The sequence below is a fragment of the Sturnira hondurensis genome, unplaced genomic scaffold, assembly GCF_014824575.4.
Source record: "Sturnira hondurensis isolate 20B ecotype Veracruz unplaced genomic scaffold, ASM1482457v3 Scaffold0022910, whole genome shotgun sequence".
Taxonomy (NCBI): domain Eukaryota; kingdom Metazoa; phylum Chordata; class Mammalia; order Chiroptera; family Phyllostomidae; genus Sturnira; species Sturnira hondurensis.
Window position 1 is genome coordinate 7,812,565 of NW_028095541.1, and position 19,975 is coordinate 7,832,539.

A 19,975-nucleotide genomic window follows, 5' to 3' on the forward strand; every position below is an offset into this window, starting at 1 on the left:
TGTGAAATATGTAATTGGCAGTTTAACAGGGATTGCATTGAATTTATAAATTGCTTCTGGTAGTATGGACATTTTGATGATGTTAATTCTTCCAATCCATGAACATGGTACATGCTTCCATTTGTTTGTGCCTTCCTTAATGGTTTCCCTCAGTGTTGTGTAGTTTTCTGAGTACAGGTGTTTTACCTCCCTGGTCAGGTTTATTCTGAGGTATTATATTTTTCTCGTTGGCTATAGCAAATGGGGTTTCTGATTTTTTTCCTGGTTTCTGCTTCTGATATTTCATTGTTGGTGTACAGAAATGCCTTTGATTTCTGAATATTGACTTTGTAGCTCTCTGTTTTGCCAAATTCATTTATTAAGTAGAGTAGCTTTTTGGTGGAGTCTGTAGGATCTTCTATGTACACTGTCATGTCATCTGCAAACAATGACAGTTTTGCTTCCTCCTTTCCAGTTTGGATGCCTTTTATTTCTTGTCTGATTGCTGTGGCTAGGACTTCCAATACCATGTTGAATAGAAGTGGTGAAAGCAGACACCCTTGGCTTTTTCTTGATCTCAGTGGGAAAGCTTTCAGTTTTTGCCCGTTGAGTGTGATGTTGGCTGTAGGTCTCTCATATATGGCCTTTATTATCTTGAGGAATGCTCCCTCTGTTCCCACTTTGCTGAGTGTTTTTATGACAAGTGGGTGCTATACCTTATTAAATGCTTTTTCTGCATCTATTGATATGGTCGGGTGCTTTTGTCTTTGCTTTTGTTGTGTGATGTATTATGTTTATTGATTTGTGAATATCATACCATTCTTGCATCCCTGGGATGAATCCCACTTGGTCATGGTGTATAATCTTTTTAACATACTGCTGGATGTGGTTTGCCAATATTTTGTTGAGGATGTTAGTGTCTGTGTTGTTCAGTGATATTGGCCTGTAGTTTTCTTTCTTTGTTATATCTTTATCTGGTTTTGAGATCACGGTGATGCTGGCTTCATAAAAAGAGTTTGGGAGCCTTCTCATTTCTTGGATTTTTTGGAATAATCTGTGAAGGATAGGGGTTAGCTTTTTCTTAAATGTCTTGTAAAATTGTCCTTGAAACTGTCTGGTCCATGGCTTTTGTGTGCTGGGAGTTTTTTGATTACTGCTTCAATTTTGTCAGCTGTTATTGGTCTGTTCAGGCTTTCTGCTTCTTCATTCAGTTTTGGAAGATTATATTTTTCCAGAAATTTGTCCATTTCACCATGGTTTTCAAATTTCTTGTCATATAGTTGTTTATAGTAATTTCTGACAATCCTTTGTATTTCTGTGGTGACAGTTGTAATCTCTCCTTTCATGTCTGATTGTGTTTATTTAGGTCCTTTCTTTTTCTTCATGAGTCTGCTTAAAGGCTTATCGATTTTGCTTATTTTTCAAAGAACCAGCTCCTGGATCTATTTATCTCTAGAATTGTTCTTTTAGTCTCTATGTTGTTTAATTCTGCTCTGATCTTGGTCATTTCCTTTCTTGTACTTGCTCTGGGCTGTCTTTGTTCTTGCTTGAGTTCTTGTAGGTATAGGGTTAGGTTGTTTATTTAAAATGTTTCTGCCTTTTAAATTCAGGCCTGTGTCACTATGAACTTCCCTCTCAGGACTGCCTTTGCTATGTCCCATAAGTTTCCGGTTGTTGTGAGTTCACTTCTATTTGTTTCCAGAAACTTTTTGATTTTTTCTTGGTCTCATTCTTAACCCGTTCATTGTTCAATAGCATGCTATTCAATCTCCATGAGTTTGAGTGTTTTTGAGTTTTTTCTTTGGGGTTGGTTTCTAGTTCCAGGCCCTTGTGGTCTGAGAACATGCTTTCTATGATTTCAATTTTCTTGAATTTGTTGAGGCTTGTTTTTTATCCTATCATGTGAACTATCTTTGAAAACATTCCATATGCATTTGAAAAGAATGTGTATGTTGCTTCTTTGGGATGAAAGATTCTATATATATCAGTTGAGTGCACTCGATCAAATGTATTATTCAGTTCCACAATATCCTTGTTGATATTAGTTTGGAAGATCTATCTGGTTTTGAACAGTGGGGTGTTAAGATCTCCTAGTATAAGTGTGTTGCTGTGATATCTTTCTTGAGTCCCTCTAAAATTTTCTTTATGTATTTGGGAGCTCTTATGTTAGGTGGATATATGTTTATAATGTTTATATGTTCTTGGTGTTTTCTTATGTTGAGTATTATGAAGTATCCTTCTGGGTCTCTTTTTATGGCCTTTGTTTTGAAGTCTATTCTGTGACACATAAGTATTGCTACCTGGCTTTTTTTTCTTGCTTCTTTGCATGGCATATTTGTTTCTAGCCCTTCACTTTCAGTCTGTGTAGGTCTTTAGTCCTGAGGTGGGTCTTTTGTAGGCAGCATATGTGTAGGTCATGATTTCTTATCCATTCAGCGATCCTGTCTTTTGATTGGGGCATATGATTCATTTATGTTTAAGGTTATTATTCATTGGTACTTATTCATTGCCATTTTACTCCCTATGTACCTTTGTTCCTTTCTCTCTCACTGTTTTTCTTCCTCTTCTTAAAGTAGTCCCTTTAGCGTCTCTTACAGAGCTGGTTTGGAGGAGGTATATTCTTTGAAGCTTGTTTTTGGAAAACTCCTTATTTGCCCTTTCATTTTAATTGAGAGCCTTGCTGGATAGAGTAGTTTTGGTTGCAGGCCTTTGTTTTTCATGACTTGAAATATTTCTGCTATTCCCTCCTGACTTGTAATGTTTCTGTTGAGAAGTCAGCTGCTAGCCTTATCAGGGCTCCCTTGTATTACTTCCTGTTTCTCTCTTGTTTCCTTTAAGATTGTCACTTTGAATTTGAATTTTGCCATTTTAATTATATTATGTCTTGGAGTGGGCCTCTTTGGGTTCCTCTTAATTTGGCCCCTCTGCGATTCCTGGACTTATGTGACTTTTATTCTCATCAAATTAGGGATGTTTTTCATCATTACTTTTTCAAACAGGTTTTCCATCCCTTGCTCCTCTTCTTCTCCTTGTGGTATCCGTATTATACAGATATTATTCTGTTTCATGTTGTCCTGCATTTTCTTTATCCCCTCTTCATTCTTTTTCAGTCTTTTAGCTTCATATTGCTATTTTGGGGAGGTTTTTTTCTATGTTGTCCTCCAGCTCACTGATCTGATCTTCTGCTTCATTAATCCTGCTTTTGATTCTTTCTACTGTGTTCTTCAGCTCAGATATTGTATTCTTCATTTCCTCTTGGCCCTTGTTGATAGATTCTGGGTTTTTTTTTCATGGTGATATAGTTTGTAGTGAGTCCATTGTAGTTTCCTTGTAGTTTCTGGTAATTCATTGTGAGCTCATTGAGCTTCCTGATAACCACTGCTTTGAACTCAGTATCTGATAGTTGACTTGCCTCTATTTCATTTAGCATTCTTTCTGAAGAGTCCTCCTTTCACTTCAATTGGTGCTTGTTTCTTTGTCTTTCTATTGTTTGTGGGAGTCTTCTTGTTTGCTACTGTTTCTTAAATTGATCTGTTTTTACTTTCTGACTTTGTGGTGTGAACTTCTGTGGTAGGAGGCCTGTGAGATACAGTGATGTAGTCTCCTTGATCACATCAACTGATGTTCTTGGGATGTCCTTTATGCCTTTTGTGCTGTAATTGGGTTTTGATTATTGTTGGGTCATTCTTCGTGGGTCTTTCCCTGACACTGGTTGACTGAAGTTCACTTCTCCCATCACATCTTGTGTGCTGTTTTTCAGGCACTGCCTGAACAAAACTACAGAGCCCAAGAAACAAACCCACACCCACAAACATATCTCCCTCCCACAATCCCACTATCAATAGCAGATGAGCCAGTATTAATAAGGGTGTAACGAGATTAAGACTATTGTAAGAAAAGAGAGTGGATATGGTGTGACCTACTGAAAGAGAAATGATTTGGTGAGGGAGGAGCATTAATAAGAGTTGGGAGTTGGAGCAATGGAAGGAGGGAAGGTAAAGTTTACCTCATGAATAAAGAAAGGGAATGAAGAGTGTCAGAGGGGAAGTGCATAATATTAGGTTTAAACAGAAATTAAAGTAGTATAAAATAAAACAAAGTGAGAGAGAGAAAGAAAAAGGAAGAAAAAAATTAAATAATTAATAAAAATATAGGAGCCAAATTGGAGAGAAAGATCCACTGGAGAACTGTCAACGACAAATGAGACAAAATGAATATAGGTGGAATGGGAGTAAGAGGGGAAAAAAGAAGCAAAGAAAAGTGTAAGAGGTGTTTAAAGGAATGGGAAGTGATTTTATAATGATAGAGGGAGAGAAAATACTCACAGTGAGGAACAAAAACTAGGCTAAGTGAGGGAAAAAATTTAGGATGTAAAGGAAAACCAAAGAAAAAAAAGGAGAATAAAGAAAAATAAAGAGGCAGAGTGAAAGAGAAATAAAAGAAAGACCAAAAAAAAAAAAAGGAAAAAAACCAGGGTAAGATGACATAATTAAAATTTGAGTGAAGAAAAAGAAAAGATGGGAGAGGGTTCCAGTAAAATTTGTTATTTGAAATACAGAATTAAATGAAGCTCTAGAGATAATCTTGTAAAAACAATGCAACAACCACCACCCTACCCACAACCAACTAACAAAGTTTGTTACAGGTATAAAGAGAACATGGGTATTTTAGTAGCTGGGCAAAAGGATGTGAAATGACCCTGAACAAGAGAATTCATTTTGAGTGTCTGGACAGGGGAGAAATAGTGAGAGTATAGAATGGAAACAAGTTGTAGATAGAGAGAAAACCAAATTTGTAGATAGAGAGAACACCAAATTTGGAATGAGAATATTGCAAGGAAAGGGGAAGGTAAGATTGGCTAAGGGAAGGGAGGGGCAAAATATGTGAATTAAAATGCACTATAGTATAAAATCTAGTGACATTACATACGAAGTCAATGAACAAGAAATGAATGTTATAAAGCTATGCAGGAAAGAAAACATGGCAAATCATAAAAAAGACCACAGTGGCTTTGTATTGATAGCCTTTTGTATTTACCACTATGTTTTTCTTTCTGGATCTGCCTCTGGTGATGTCAGATGTTGACCCCATCTGACCTTAGGCAACCTGTTCAATACTTCCAGTGAATTGCTGTCACTGACTGTCTTCTTGAATTGTTAGTATGGTCCCTCTGCACTCCAAAGTCAGGTTTAAGCACCACAGGGCTGGCTGAATTCCTCCTGGGCTGGGGGCTATTGTTTCCTCTCAGGCTTCTGCTGCTCTGAGGGGAGTGGTCTGCCTGAGCAGGAGGGGTTGTTGTGTATGGGGGTTGGCTCAGCACCAGATCCCAGATCCAGGTGGCTACTTTCTCAGTTCTCTCCACAAAGCCCCCATTCCCACTGTCTCTTCAAGTCTTCTAGTTCACTCTGCCCCACCTTTTCCAGTGATCTACTGTCTCTGGCTGTCTCCTTTGCTTGTTTATCTGGTCAACTCAGCAGTCAGATTTAAGCACCAAAGGGCAGAGAACCTCCTGGGGTCAGGGCTATTGTATCCACTCAGGTTACTGCCACTCAGAGGGGAGTGGTCTGCCTGAGCACAAAGGCTGCTGCCTCTTGGAGGGATGACTCAACACCAGCATCCCTGCAGCTACTCTCTCAGTTCTCTCCCCAAGGCTTCTGTCCCCAGTTTCTCAGGTTTCTTCAGGCCACTCTGCCCCTACCTTTGCCTGAGCCCTGGGTAAGTAGCTGGGAATGAAATTTTGTGTGTTGGCCCTTTTAAAGAGCCCTTGTGTCTCCAACTGACTGTCACTGGCAGAGAGCAGCCCTGCTGCTTTTTCCACTGGTTGTTATCACTATTCTTTTGGGGCTCTGGTGTTCTAGGCTGGGAATCCTAGCTTAGGGTTTAGACCCCAATCTTCTTTGGGGTATCTAACTGGCCACTTAATTATCCCACTGGTGCTGCCGTGTGTGGGTGCCCAGTCAGCCCTCATGAGTCTCCACCACACTCCTTAACAGACTGGTACTTGTCAGGATGGGTGGGGTAGGATAAAACAGCGGCCGACTACAATCAAAATGGCTCCGGGACTACAATCCAGAAGAGACGGCTGATGTAAAAACAGGGAGCCAAAAGGGCGGGCTTTGCTAAAACAGATATCCGCATAGCAACCTGAGCCTGAGGAGACCACCAATGACATATTGCCGCTTTGTTCAAAGGGGGCCAATCCCCAGCTCCCACGAAGAGAGCCAACCACAATAAAACCCCGCCATCTTCTGCTTGGGTGCGATTTCCCCAGCCCCACTCTGCGGACGGGGGTGGGGGCGGGGGCGGGGGCAGGGGCGCTCAAACCCCAATAAAGCTCTACACTGCCTAACTTTGTGGCTGATTGGCATTTCTTCCTCAGCGGAGCCTAAGAAAACCTTTCAGTACTGCCAAAACTTATTCTGTGTGTCCAAAGTTACATGCTTCTCTCTGGCTATCACTCAGTTTTTTGTTTTGGGTGGTTTCTCCACAATTGAGTTGTAATTCCAGATTGGTCCTGGGAGGAGGTCAGTGTTATTTCCGTTCACTCCTTCGCCATCTTCCTTCTCCATAACCAGTCTTCTGAGCTCTGCATCTGTAGATTGCTTATCTCTATTTTATTTAGTTCTTTTTCTGGAGTTCTGTTCTGTTCTTTCATTGGGGCCCTGTTTCTTTGTCTCCTCATTTGGGCAGGCTCCCTGTGTTTGTTTCTATGTAGTAGGTAGAACTGCTTTGAGTCCCTGTCTTAGTAGCGTAGACTATTGTAGAAAAGCACACCAGTAAGTTAGATGGGCCGCAGCCTTAGGTAATCATCAGGGTGGGGCAACCCACGTGAACCAAGTTGATGGAGTTTCCCATATGGTGTGGCCTACTCTGTGGCTCTGTGTGGGGTTCGGCTCAGGAAGGGGGCAGTGCTGCTGCCTGGCCTCTGGAGTTTTGTCTGGGAGGAAGCTGTCCTCCAGCACTTGCCCAACTGCCAGACACTGATTTCTCCCTGTGTGCCTCTGGTGCCCTATCAGCTGCTGCCTCCGCACTGAGCCCAGAGGGAGTGAGTTCGTGTAAGTCCTAAGTCCACTGCAGATCCTATAAGAGGAGATGTCTGAGAATCCTGCAGTTTCTTCTACTGCCCCAACCCCTACTGGTTCTTACAGGTAGAAGTGATGGGGATTTATCTTCCTGGCAGTGTAACCCTGGGCTGTGTGGCCTGGTGTGGGGCTGGGATCCCTCACTCCTGAGGTGTCCTTCCTGATCTTCATCTACCACACGTGGGTGTAGGATCACCTATCCCACATCTCTACCTCTCTGTCCAGCTCTGCTTCTCCACCCCTCCTACCTGTCTGGATGAATGTGACTTCCCCAATTCCTTGGTTGTTGGACTTCCATACAGCTCAATTCTCTTGTGATTCTTGGTGATAGTTCTTTTGTAGTTTAGTTGCAGTTTTTGCTGTGGTTGTACAAAGAGGCAAGCCATGTTCACCTACACCTCTCTCAACCAGAAGTTCTCCAAATTTTAAAATAAATAAATAAATAAATTCTAAATGAATCCTCAGAGATATATCAGTAACAGTAAAATTTGGGACATTCTACCAGCAATGTCTTTTTTAAAGTATCTCATATATATATATTATATATATAATATATATATATTATATATATATATATAATGTTATTGTCATGCTACTATAAACTGTAAATTTGTACTTACTTCCTTTCACATGCAGTACAAGTATTAAGTACTCGCTCCCAGGAGAGACAGATGGCACAAGACTCTTGGTCGTCTGTGATGTTGCCCTTGGGAAGTGCATGGACTTACACAAGAAAGACTTTTCCTTAACAGAAGCACCACCAGGTTATGACAGTGTCCATGGAGTCCCTAAAACAGCCACTGTCAGCACGGACTTTGAGGTATTTATATTAAGAAACAGGCAGAGAGGCTGCTGTTTTTATTAAATGTGCTTACATTTAAGTAATTATTGTATATCTGGTACCTGAATTCAATATTTTCATACTCAATAATTAGCAAACATAAAACCCTACTTTTATGAAAACATGTCAATAAAGGTTTTTTCACTTATTTCTGTTTGCCCTAGGATGATGAATTTGTTGTATATAAAACCAGTCAAGTTAAAATGAAATATATTATTAAATTTTGTATACCTGGAGATGAAGTAAAGGACTTTCATCCTTGTAATAATACTGAATTAGAGGAACACACACCTGAGATTTCAAATTTTTCAAAGGTTGAAGGTAAGACTATTTTGTTTCAAATCCTTATCCAAGGATATGTTTATTGATTTTAGAGAAAGAGGAAGGTGGTGAGAGAGAGAGAGAGAGAAACATCAATGTGAGAGAAGCATTAATCTATTTCCTTCCATTTTTTATTATAATAACTGGGGATTGAACCCACAACTTGGGTATGTGCCATGAGTGGGAATTGAACCCAAAACCTTTCAGTCTATGGGATGACACTTCAACCAACCAAGCCACCCCGCCAGGGCAACAATTTTCTTGAAAGCTGTCAAACATGATATTTATAGAAGTCAATATTATATTTCCAGTGGAATTTATATTCATGTTTGATAACTATACTTATGACTGCAGATATAAATATTTTATTTTTTTTATATTCAGTGAAAATAAAAACCAGAATGCTTGAGAGAGTTTAAGTGATCTCAAAATTACTACTTCACTAATACACCAAAGCTGAACTCATCCACTCAAGATAGCCACAAAAACCCAGTGAAATATTTAAGATATCAATGTGCAAAAAGTGTAGTGTGGCTGGTAAGATAGACAGAAGACACAGCTTTAGAATCAAAAAGCCTGGGTTCATGATTCTAGACTATGGGATCTGTGACCAATTACATAAGGTCTCCAGGTGTTGACTTCTCTCTAAGGGAAATGAGACCAATATCCACACCATAGTGCTACTATAAGGATTGCAAGGGATAAGTGAAGGTACCCCCAAAATTGTAAAGTGTAGCTTCTGTATTAGTCATACAAATAAATGAGGGATGATAGCTTTTTAGGAAATCATAAGCCTGAACTACTATAATGTTAATTAATAGCTTGTAAAAACATACAAACATTTTTAACTGTGGTCAAAGTATTTTTTATCAGAAATGTATGACTTCGTATATGTTAAAGAAGAATACTCCCATTTCTTCTCGAGGGGGGGGTCATATTTATACCTCTAACCTTATCTGTATTTTTGTACCATCTAGTAAAGTTCATGAACATTGTTTCAATATGATGTGTTAGGAGTTTGACTTAGTTTTCCTTGGATCAAAAATCTAGGGAATCTCATATTTCTCCAGTATGCTTTTACAGTACAATAAATAATAGTGACTGACCAGTTCAAAATTACAAGCCAGGAAGTGCAAATATCTAGTCAGCCTAAGCTACTCTTATTCAGATATTCTTAAGACCTTTGTGTACTTGTGTGTCTGCTTAAACGTATGCCTTTCAAGTAGTAGTATGAGTCTGAGTTTTCAAGATGACCTCTCAGCATCTGTAGGTTTAAAAAGCAGAGTGTCTGTTGACAGTGTTGCCCCCATTTTTTTTTCATGTGGAATCACCGACTTTTCAAAATTGGCTGCTGAAAATCATAATTCATTTCTCCTAAGGAGGAGAAGGATTAAAGATCAAGTAACAAAAATAGCTCAAGGGATGGTTTTAAAAGCTAACAACATTAATATTTTTAATGTATAGATTACCAGTTACCAGACACTGAACCTTTTAGCAGCGTCAAGGCTGGCCTCCAGGACACCTGTGGAAATTCAGTTCCCCTTGAGGACCTGCACATCAAGGGAAAAATAATAGACTTCGTAGCCCAGGTGAGCTCATTGTGGTTTTATGATACTTAAAGCAAATGGATGTCAATCATAAAGGAGTGCTGGATTACAGTAGCATGAACTCAGTAGAACATGTACATTTCTAAACTTTGTTTATTCATTGGGCACCTACTACATGCTGGGGACTGTTCTAGGCTCTGGGCATTCAGCAATGAACAGTATGAAAACTGTGCCCTCACAGAACATGCATTGCATTGGGGAACCAGGCAACAAACATGATCAATAAATAAAACACATGTCATCTTAAATGGTGGTAGGTGCTAAAGACAGAAATCAAGGCAGGAAGGTGTGGGAGCTGCACAGGTTGGAAGGGTATCAACTTACAAATGGGATGTCCAAGGAAAGCCTAACTGAGAAGGTGACCCCTAGATACAGATGTGTAGGAAGTCAGGGACTAAACCATGTGGACAGAAGAAGCAGCACATGCAAAGGTCCTGTGGTGGGAGCAAGCCTGATGTAGTTAAGGAACACAAAGGAATTCACTATGGCTAAAGCACAGTGGAAAAAGAAAGTGTGATGGGAAATTGGGTCAGAGAAGTGGGTTGTGGGGAAGGAGCTCACATCAGGACACAGGATGTACCATCCTTAACTCTGAGTAAAATGGAAACCTTTCAAATATGTTTGGCAGAGGAAGGATATGATTGGGATCATGCTGGCCACTATGTCGACAACAGACTGAAGAGGACCAGTTAGAGACACCATAGGTCAAGTTCTCTAGAAAACAGATTCTAGATGGAAATTTGTTTTAAGAAAGGTTGTTGGGAAGTACTTTCTGGAGCAAAACCTATATGAAAGTGCAGCAGGAAGGACCTGGCAGAGGAGACACACACTGTAATGTAGGCATACCAGAGTCCTCAGTCTCCGAGGGAGCTCTGAGATTGGCCTTTCAGGGATGTTCTAGAATGAGGCAAGGGGGGTCAGGCCTTGTCCCCCAAAGGAATTAGTCATTGGATGTGGCTGCCCCTGGGGACAGGATCATAACCCTGAGGCACTTAATCTTTGGCAGAGGACATTGACTGGGGAGGGACACAGCAAGTGACACTTCCTGCAGCCTTGGTCCTGAAGGGGACAGCTGGGGGCATGCCATAGCATCAAATATAGGTCACTATTGAGTAATTCAGTTAAGGGTGATGGTGACTTGGACCAAAATGTTAGTAGTGGGGGTGGTAAGAAGTGATTGGGTTCATCAAAGGATTGAAGGTAGAACCAGTAAGAGTTGCTGATGGATATGGAACATGAAAGACATGTGTTGAAGATGACATTACATGCATGTAGATTGGGGAGATGTGGTGGTAGAGCTCTGAAAGTGCTCAGTTTTCTAAAACTATTTGTTTTCTAAGAGTTGACGTCACCATTGGCTTCACTGACTTCTAACACTAATGATTACATTGAGCAACTCTGAAGACCTCTTAGGAAAATAAGAACACCTGAGTTCAGTATTGTGGCATTGCTGTCCTTTCAGAAGAAAATCAAGTTAAATTTGGTGATTGCCTGAACCTGGGAAACTGAGGCGTAGTGGAGTGGGCAAGAGCATGCCACCTGTGTATACCAGTTTTCATCTATTTGACCTCTACACCCAGCCCTACTCTGATCCTTACCCACATTAGATGAGGATACTGATGCTCAGACACATAAAATGATACACTAAAGCACAAATTTGGACTGATTCTAAGGTCCAGGTTATGTTTTTTCCTAAGGTGTAAACAACTGATTATTATTTAAATGTTGGTGCATGTGCTTTACATTTTAACAGGAGTCGAAGCATTACATGGAAAGATTGAGTTCTAAGGTATAACTTTGAACAGTCACAATTTTTGAAAGAGATTGGGTGGGAAAGAGTGAAAATATATTCTGAGTAAATATGAGATGGTACCAACCCGGTCCACCCCACCCTACTGCACCCTACCCCACTCCGCTGCACCCCCATGTCTCCCCTAAGGTAGAACCTGGTCATCAACCTGAATTTCCTCTGAAGACCAGGTTCTGAACCACTGTGCTGTGATGCAGGCTGGTATGGACTGTTGAAAAAGCAAAGGATTTGGAGTTTGGTGTGAGTCGTTGCTCATTCTTTTCTAGCACTGTGACCTTAGGGTAGTTATTTAACTATTTTGTGCCTCAGTTTATTCATGTATAAAATGGGAATAATAATATCTGCCAGTCAGTGTTGTGACTAAAAGATACAAGAACCCAAGGCATTTTTTTCATATACAGTAGATGCAAAACAAATGAGGACTTTGTTACAAGAAGAGGCGTGTATACTCCATGTATTACTTTGGATTAGACACCTGGTACCATCTGATATTTCAAACATCAAGGCTTTTTTCTTGGGAAACTTTGCCCAGAAATTACCTCATGACTTAACAGTAGCTTTTTCACTGGCTTTAAAAAAATTTTTGTGTGAGAAAATTGTAATTTCTCATGCCTCTAAAACTGCTAACCAGACTGATGGTATACCTAGCATCATCAAAACGTTTCTTTCCAAACACTGTACTGAGCACCCAAACAACTGGGATGATCATCTATCAGCTGTTTCATTTGTTTTCAATATAACTCACCTGGAGCCTACCAAAAATACACCATACTTTCAAATGTTTTATCAAAATCCTTATATGCCTGAAACTTCAGATGTTCTTCGTGAAGTAGATAGTGATAATACAAGTATGTCTGCCAAAATTCTAGGTGCTATTAAAGAAGCTGATAAATAATGGAGAATAAGACAGCTTCTGTGGGCAAGGTGATTCTATTTAATAGAAAATTCTATAATAGAAAATGTATAATTTATAAAATGATTTTTAAAAATATTGTGGCATATATAAACACATATACAAATGCATACACACATACATACATATGATATACTGTTAAACCAAATTCTTTCTCTATCAAATTTTTCTTGTCTTGATTAAACAATGTACTTTCTAGCTGTGAAATTCTGGAAGGCAGTTATGGGAAAACCACACATTTTGGAATCAAGTAGAGCAGAATTCAAATCCCTGGTCTTACTGCTTTCCAGTTATTAGACTTAGGCAAATTACTTAACCTATTTCATTTTACCTTCTTTATAAATTTGGGTGATGCAGACTTTGAAATGTTGTTTTAAGAATTAAATGGCATTCGTACCTTCCTTTTAAGTAGCATCTCAATAAAAAACCATTCTGTTAAGAAAGTTAAAAAATTTTTGTCTTAAGCATTTTATTTTTTAATTCTTTTATTAATTATGCAATTACAATTGTCCTATTTTTTTCTCCCCCTTATCCTACTCCACCTTGTACCCCCTGCCACCGGCATCCCCCCACTTAGTTCATGTCCATGGGTTGTACATATAAGTTCTTTGGCTTCTCCATTTCCTATACTATTCGTAACCTCCCCGTCTGTTTTGTACCTACAATTTATGCTTCTTATTCTCTGTACCTTTTCCCCCATTCTCCCCCACCACATCCCACTTATAACCTTCCATGTGATCTCCATTTCTGTAACTCTGTTCCTATTCTAGTTGTTTGCTTAGTTTATTTTCGTTTTTAGGTTCAGTTGTTGATAGTTGTGAGTTTGTTGTCATTTTACTGTTCATATTTTTAGTCATCTTTTTTTCCTTAAGTAAGTCTCTTTAACATTACATATAATAAGATCTTCGTGATGATGAACTCCTTTAACATGACCTTCTCTGGGAAGCACTTCCATTCTAACTGATAGCTTTGCTGGATAGAGTAATGTTGGATGTAGGTCCTTGCCTTTCATTAGTGAATACTTCTTTCCAGCCCCTTCTTCCTATAAGCTTTCTTTTGGGAAATCATCCTATAGTCTTATGGGAACTCCTTTGTAGGTAACTGTCTCCTTTTCTCTTGCTGCTTTTAAGATTTTTCTCCTTATCTTTACTCTTGGGTAATGCAATTATGGTGTGCCTTGGTGTGTGCTTCCTTGGGGCCAACTTCTTTGGGATTCTCTGAGCTTCCTGAACCTCCTGGAAGTTTATTTCCTTTGCCAAAATGGGGAAGTTCTCCTTCATTATTTTCCCAAATAAGTTTTCAATTTTTTGCTCTCCTGCTTCTGTCACCCCTATGATTCAGATGTTGGAATGTTTAAAGTTGTCCCAGAGGTTCCTAAGCCTCTCCTCACTTTTTTTAATTCTTATTTCTTCATTCCGTTCTGGTTGAATGTTTATTTCTTCCTTCTATTTCAAATCATTGATTTGAGTCCTGGTTTCCTTCCCTTCATTGCCACTTCCCTGTATATTTTTCTTTATTTCACTTTGCATAGCCTTCACTTCTTCCTCTATTTCATGTTGTACTCAGTCATTTCTGTGAACATCCTGATTACCAGTATTTTGAACTCTGCATCTGGTAGGTTGGCTATCTCTTCACCACTTAGTTCTTTTCCTGGAGTTTTGATCTGTTTTTTATTTGCACCATTTTTTTTGTCTTGGCATACTTGTTATGTTGTATGAGGCAGAGCCTTAGGTATTTGCCAGGGTGAGGCAACCCACATTGCTGCATTGTGGTGCTGAATGTGGGGGAAGGGTCAGAGAAGAAACGATGCTGCTTGCTAAGCTCTGGGCCAGCTTTTAGTCACTTCCCACTACCCACAAGCAAATTGGGCCCTTCTGGTGCTGATTCCCATATGGGTGGATTTGTATACATTCTAGTACCCTGTGGTCTCTCCAATGAACTCTCCTGTAAGGCTAGGAGTTTTTCCTGCCACCACAGCCCCTACAGATTTTTCCAGTCAGAGGTTTTGAGTTTTGAGGCTTTATTTCCCTGCACTGGAACCCTGGGTTGTGTGGTCTCTCTCACTCCCCAGTTGTTCCTCCCACCTTATCCACATGGGGAGTGGGACCACCTAGTCCACCAGGTGCTGCCTCACCTGCTCAGTCTGCCGCCTTGCCACACATCCTCTCCACCCCTCCTACCAGTCTGGATGAATGTTTCTTCTTTAACTCCTTGGTTGTCGGACTTCTATACAGTTCAGTTTTCTGGCAGTTCTGGTTGTTTTTTGTTTTTAAATTTGTTGTCCTTCTTTTGGTTGTATATGGAAGCAAAGCATATTTACCTACATCTCCATCTTGGCTGAAAGAGTGGTCTTCACTAGCTTTTAATGAGACAGCTGGCCTATAGGTTGACCTTGTGTCTTCAGGCAGAAGCCTAGCAGCAGAGAGCCTATATATTCAATGGTTCGTGCATTTGTCCCTTCTTGGAATGAGTTCAAAGTTTTTAGCCTAGTTATATGATAGTTTTGCCTAAAGGAGGAAAATCAAGGTGTCAAAAATTTTTACAGTATAGCTCTGACTAGGTGGCTCAGTGGATTGGGTCTCAGTGGTTGATTGAATCAACCCCGCTGACAGAAAAGTCTCAGGTTGATTCCCAGTCAGGCACAGGTTCCCAGTGGGGGCATGCAATAGTCAACTGATTGATGTTTCTTTCACACACTGAAATTTCTCTCCTTCTCTTTCTCCCTCCCTTCCCCTCTGTCTAAAAACAAATAAATAAAGTCTTTTAAAAATTAAAAAAAATTGTACAGTATATTAGTTCTAAGTCAAGGCTGTCAAACTCATTTTCACCAGGGGCCGCATAAGCCTCAGGGTTGCCTTCAAAGGTCCGAAATAATTTTAGGACTGTATAAATGTAACTACTCCTTAACTGTTAAGGAGTTGAAATTACATTCGGCCTTTTGAAAGTAACCAAGAAGCTGATGTGGCCCCTCGTGAAAATGAGTTTGACAGCCTTTTCTAAGTCCCAGTAAAAATACTGTTTTTTAATCCCAATAAGAATACTGTTTTTTAACCCTTGCCCAAGGACATGCTTTTTAAAAAATTTGTTTATGTATTCATTCATTCATTCATTCATTCATTTATTATTTTTAGAGAGAGTGGGGAAGGAAGGAAGAGAAACAGAGATTGGTTGCCTCTCATAAGTGCCCTCCCTGACTGGGAACCAAACTTGCACCCTAGGCATGTGCCCTGACCTGGGAATTGAACTGCTGGCCTTTAGATTTATAGGACAACACTCCAACCAACTGAGCCACACCAGTCAGGGCCTAATAAGATTACTTTTATCATTGTTATCTAAAATTACTTACTTTTTGAGTGCCAGTTGTGCAAATAAATATGCGTAATAGTTTTCAATCATAGTTGTTCTGCAAATGGTTGTTCCATATGGTTTCATCAAATTTATGGATGTTTTTTCTTCTTCAGGTCACTGTTTTTCAGACATACACAAATCAGAGTAATGTACCCATTGAGGCAAAGTATATTTTTCCTTTGGATGATAAGGCAGCTGTGTGTGGTTTTGAAGCATTCATCAATGGGAAGCACATAGTGGGAGAGGTAAGGGGAGAAAATACATTGTGACTGCTCTCTGGTTCTAAAGTTAGTTTCTCATTTACCTGAATCTTCATTATTTCCATCCCTACAGTATGGGATTGAGTAGCAGCCTTATCATAAAACGGAACTATTCTTTGAATAATGAACTACTTAAGAGAGGCATGTTGGGAAATTAGTGAAGCCCTAATACAGTTTTGCAAAAAAACTGATGCTCTGTATCCTGCTATAAAATTTCAAACTGCGCAGTACCCTCAGGGGTCTCCTGGATCTGTCTCTAGCTTCAACAGTGTTTAGATAGAACAGACCCAGGGATGCCCCTTCTTCAAAGTCTCTGAACACCCGCCAACTGCATTTCCAATCACCACTTCTGGAACCACCTCAGCCATCCTCAGCCCCCAAGACCAGCCAGCACTGGTTTTTACCTTAACTCATTATTGCTAAGCAAACATGAGCTCTCAAATGCATCAGAATTATTCCACTGAGGTGGAGATGCCATCAATTGCCTGGTTAACCTGCAGGTGCAGACCTCCTATACCTACTTCTCTCTGGGCTTCTATTTCCACCATGAGGAAGTGGCTCCAGAGGGTTGGACTACTTCTTCCTTGAGTTGGCCAAGCAGAAGTATGCGGGAGCCAAGAGTCTCTTGAGGTTGCAAAACCAGCTTGGCTGCATTCTCTTGCAATACATGCTGAAATGTTCCCAAGATGAGTGGGGTGACACTCAGGATGCCATGGAAGCCACCATGGCCTTGGAGAAGAACCTGAACCAGGTCCTTTAGATCTGCATGCCCTGGGTTCTACCCACACAGACTGTCATCTCTGTGACTTCCTGGATGAGGAGGTGAAACTCATGAAGAAGATGGGGACCATCTGACTAACCTCTGCAGGCTGCTTGACCTGCAGGCTTGGCTGGGCAAGTGTCTCTTTCAACGGCTCATCCTCAAGCACAGCTAGGAGCCTTTGGAGCTCAGAAACCTTTGAGGGGCCTCTCTGAATCCCCCTGGTGTCTGGCTTCTGCCTGAGCCTCTCCCTGAAACCACTAGGAATCTTTTTGACCACCTTGGAACCCTCGCTCATACCTGGGACCAGATGAAAACAATTAAGCTTTCTGCAGGAAAAAAAATGCCAAACTGAAGCAAAAGCTGTTCTAACTTTTTAAGAAAAATTGTAACAAGAGAAGTAACTGTTTCATTCTTTGTTTATTCTAAGGATTAGCTCACAGTTGCAATAATAACTTGTATTTCATTAAATTTAAGATAGCTCAATTTAGTATTGTTTTGTTCAACATAAAGTCTTAAAAATTTTTTTACTATTGACTGAAATATTTTGATCCTAACTTAAAGAGAATTCTGTATAGTTGGCCTTTTCTGATTCAAATTCTTATTAGATAAAAATGGTCAATACTGATCATTTTATATATTTCTATTCATCTTAGACATCTTAATTTTTTCTTTTTGCATAGGTTTTAATGATGAAGTTTTTCATAGTAAAGTCTGAAATCACTACTCATATTGTGACTGGTATAAAATCATCTTTTCCAGATCAAAGAGAAGGAAGCTGCCCATCAAGAATACCGAGAAGCCATCAGTCAAGGCCATGGCGCTTACCTGATGGACCAGGATGTACCTGTAAGACTGGACATTTCACCCATTAGTCTATCACACTTACTGGAAAGGGACAAGGTCTTGGGACATAATCTGAAGTATAAAATTCATACTAGGAACTAGAATAATTTAAATTATTTTGGCCCTAGACTTTTACTTGCTGTTAGTAAGGAGAGGTCAAGCTGGTTAGACCCATTGGACTTATCTAAATAATGTGACCAAACAAATACGAGCCATTTCTATCATTGGGAACTGAGTTTTCCAGAAGTGACAACAAAACAAAAACATTTGGGATACATAGTTTTCTTCTTCTGATAAGAGAGTGTAATGTATTTACTTATTTCCTAGAACTAAACTCACTTAGTAATTTATTCCATTTTCACCAAATTATAATGCAGGAAGGCATTTTTTTCAGGGTCTTGAGATATGTCCATGTTCTCTTCTTTTTTGATTTGCTTTCATAGGGATTGAATGTGGAGAATCTAGATGACGGAACAAGTATTATTTTCTTAAGGACAGGGTGTTTTAAATGTGCCTTTGGCAGATACTAGATTTCATGAAGTCAGTTTCTAACTAGTATCTCCAGTGTAGATATTTAGTTGTTTTTAAAGATAGGCCATAGGTTTCAGGTATCACATTGCCATAGTATTGTGAAAATTTGATGTTTGGAAGGGAGAGTTATTAAGAGTAATATAGATTTAAGTGATAAATGATTACTTACTTTTGATATCTAAGATATTCATTTGCAGAGTTTGGGGTCAGCACGGAAAAGGTCATTGTTAACCAGTTTCAGTCCCCCTTGCTGAAAGTATATGTTTAAAAAAAAGTCTAGCTTCATTTGACAGGCTGCCACTGAACAGTGTGGGCTTATTTTCATACATGAATTGGTCTGCATGTTTTTTCCTTGATGCTAACACATTTCCCTAGGAATATGACCTACAAGAAAAAAGTTTTTTCAAAGGACGTTACTAATGGGTAAAGCCTGGTCAGAACCATTGCTAACCCAAGCCTTTGAGTGCTCTAGAATGTATTTTGCCATCCAGTGACTATAATGTTCTCATCTTATATTATATTAATAACATAATATATAATATTTATATAAATATATATTATATTTATATGCTTATTATAATATTAATGATGTAATAGATAATATATTATATAAATGCTATATATTATTATGCAGTTGACCCTTGAACACATAGATGTGAACTGCACAGGGCCACTTATATGTGGATTTTTAAAATAAATATATTGGAAAACTCTTTGGAGGCTTGTAACAATTTGAAAAACTCATAGATGAACCATGTAGCATAGAAATAGGAAAAATAAGAAATTAAGGAAAATTAACTAAAATAAGCATATCATGAATGCATGACGTATATGTTTTCAGTTTTTTGTTCTTCCTCTTCTTCTTCTGGCACCCCTATGATTCAGATGTTGGAATGTTTGAAGTTGTCCCAGAGGTTTCTAAGCCTCTTCTCATTTTTTTGAATTCTTGTTTCTTTATTCTGTTTTGGTTGAATGTTTATTTCTTCCTTCTGGTTCAAACTGTTAAATTTGAGTCCCAGTTTCCTTCCATTCACTATTGGTTCCCTCTTATTTTCCTTTCACTTTGCGTAGCCTTCACTTCTTCCTCTATTTTGTGACCATACTCAACCATTTCTGTGAGCATCCTGATTACTAGTGTTTTTTTTGTTTGTTTGTTTGTTTTTTTTAATTTTTTTTCTAGACTTTATTTATCTTTAGAGGGGAAAGGAAGGAGAGAGAGAGAGAGAAACATCAATGTATGGTTGCCTCTGGTGCGTCCCCTGCCGGGAACTGGCCCGCAACCCAGGCATGTGCCCTGACTGGGAATCGAACCGCGATCATGTGGCTCGCAGGCCCACGCTCAATCCACTGAGCTACGCCAGCCAGGGCTGATTACTAGTGTTTTTAACTCTGCATCTGGTAGGTTGGCTATCTCTTTATAGCTTAGTTCTCTTCTTGGAGCTTTGATCTGTTCTTTCATTTGGGCCATATTTTTTGTCTCCATGTTCTTGTTATGTTGTAAGGGGTGGACCCTTACCTATTCACCAGGGCAGGGCAAGCCATATTGCTCTGTTGTGGTGCTATATGTCAGGGAGGCGTCTGAGAGGAAACAATGCCGCTCGCTCAACTCTGGGCTGGCTTCAGTCACTTCCCCTGCTATCCACAAGCAAATTGGGCCCTTCTAGTGCTGATGCCTGG

The 19,975-nt window shown here is 39.6% G+C and overlaps 1 protein-coding gene and 1 pseudogene across 2 annotated transcripts in view; both read left to right on the top strand.

The window, feature by feature from the left end:
• PARP4 (poly(ADP-ribose) polymerase family member 4) overlaps nucleotides 1-19,975 on the top strand; it is a 121,877-nt gene that overhangs the window by 51,930 nt on the left and 49,972 nt on the right. For both annotated transcript variants that reach the window (XM_037037281.1, XM_037037282.1), the window contains exons 13-17: nucleotides 7,698-7,881; nucleotides 8,067-8,223; nucleotides 9,688-9,812; nucleotides 16,015-16,146; nucleotides 17,684-17,770. In XM_037037281.1, the coding sequence (XP_036893176.1) occupies nucleotides 7,698-7,881; nucleotides 8,067-8,223; nucleotides 9,688-9,812; nucleotides 16,015-16,146; nucleotides 17,684-17,770 (685 nt within the window). The remainder of the gene's footprint in view (nucleotides 1-7,697; nucleotides 7,882-8,066; nucleotides 8,224-9,687; nucleotides 9,813-16,014; nucleotides 16,147-17,683; nucleotides 17,771-19,975) is intronic.
• On the top strand, nucleotides 16,351-17,233 carry LOC118980609 (ferritin light chain-like; annotated as a pseudogene).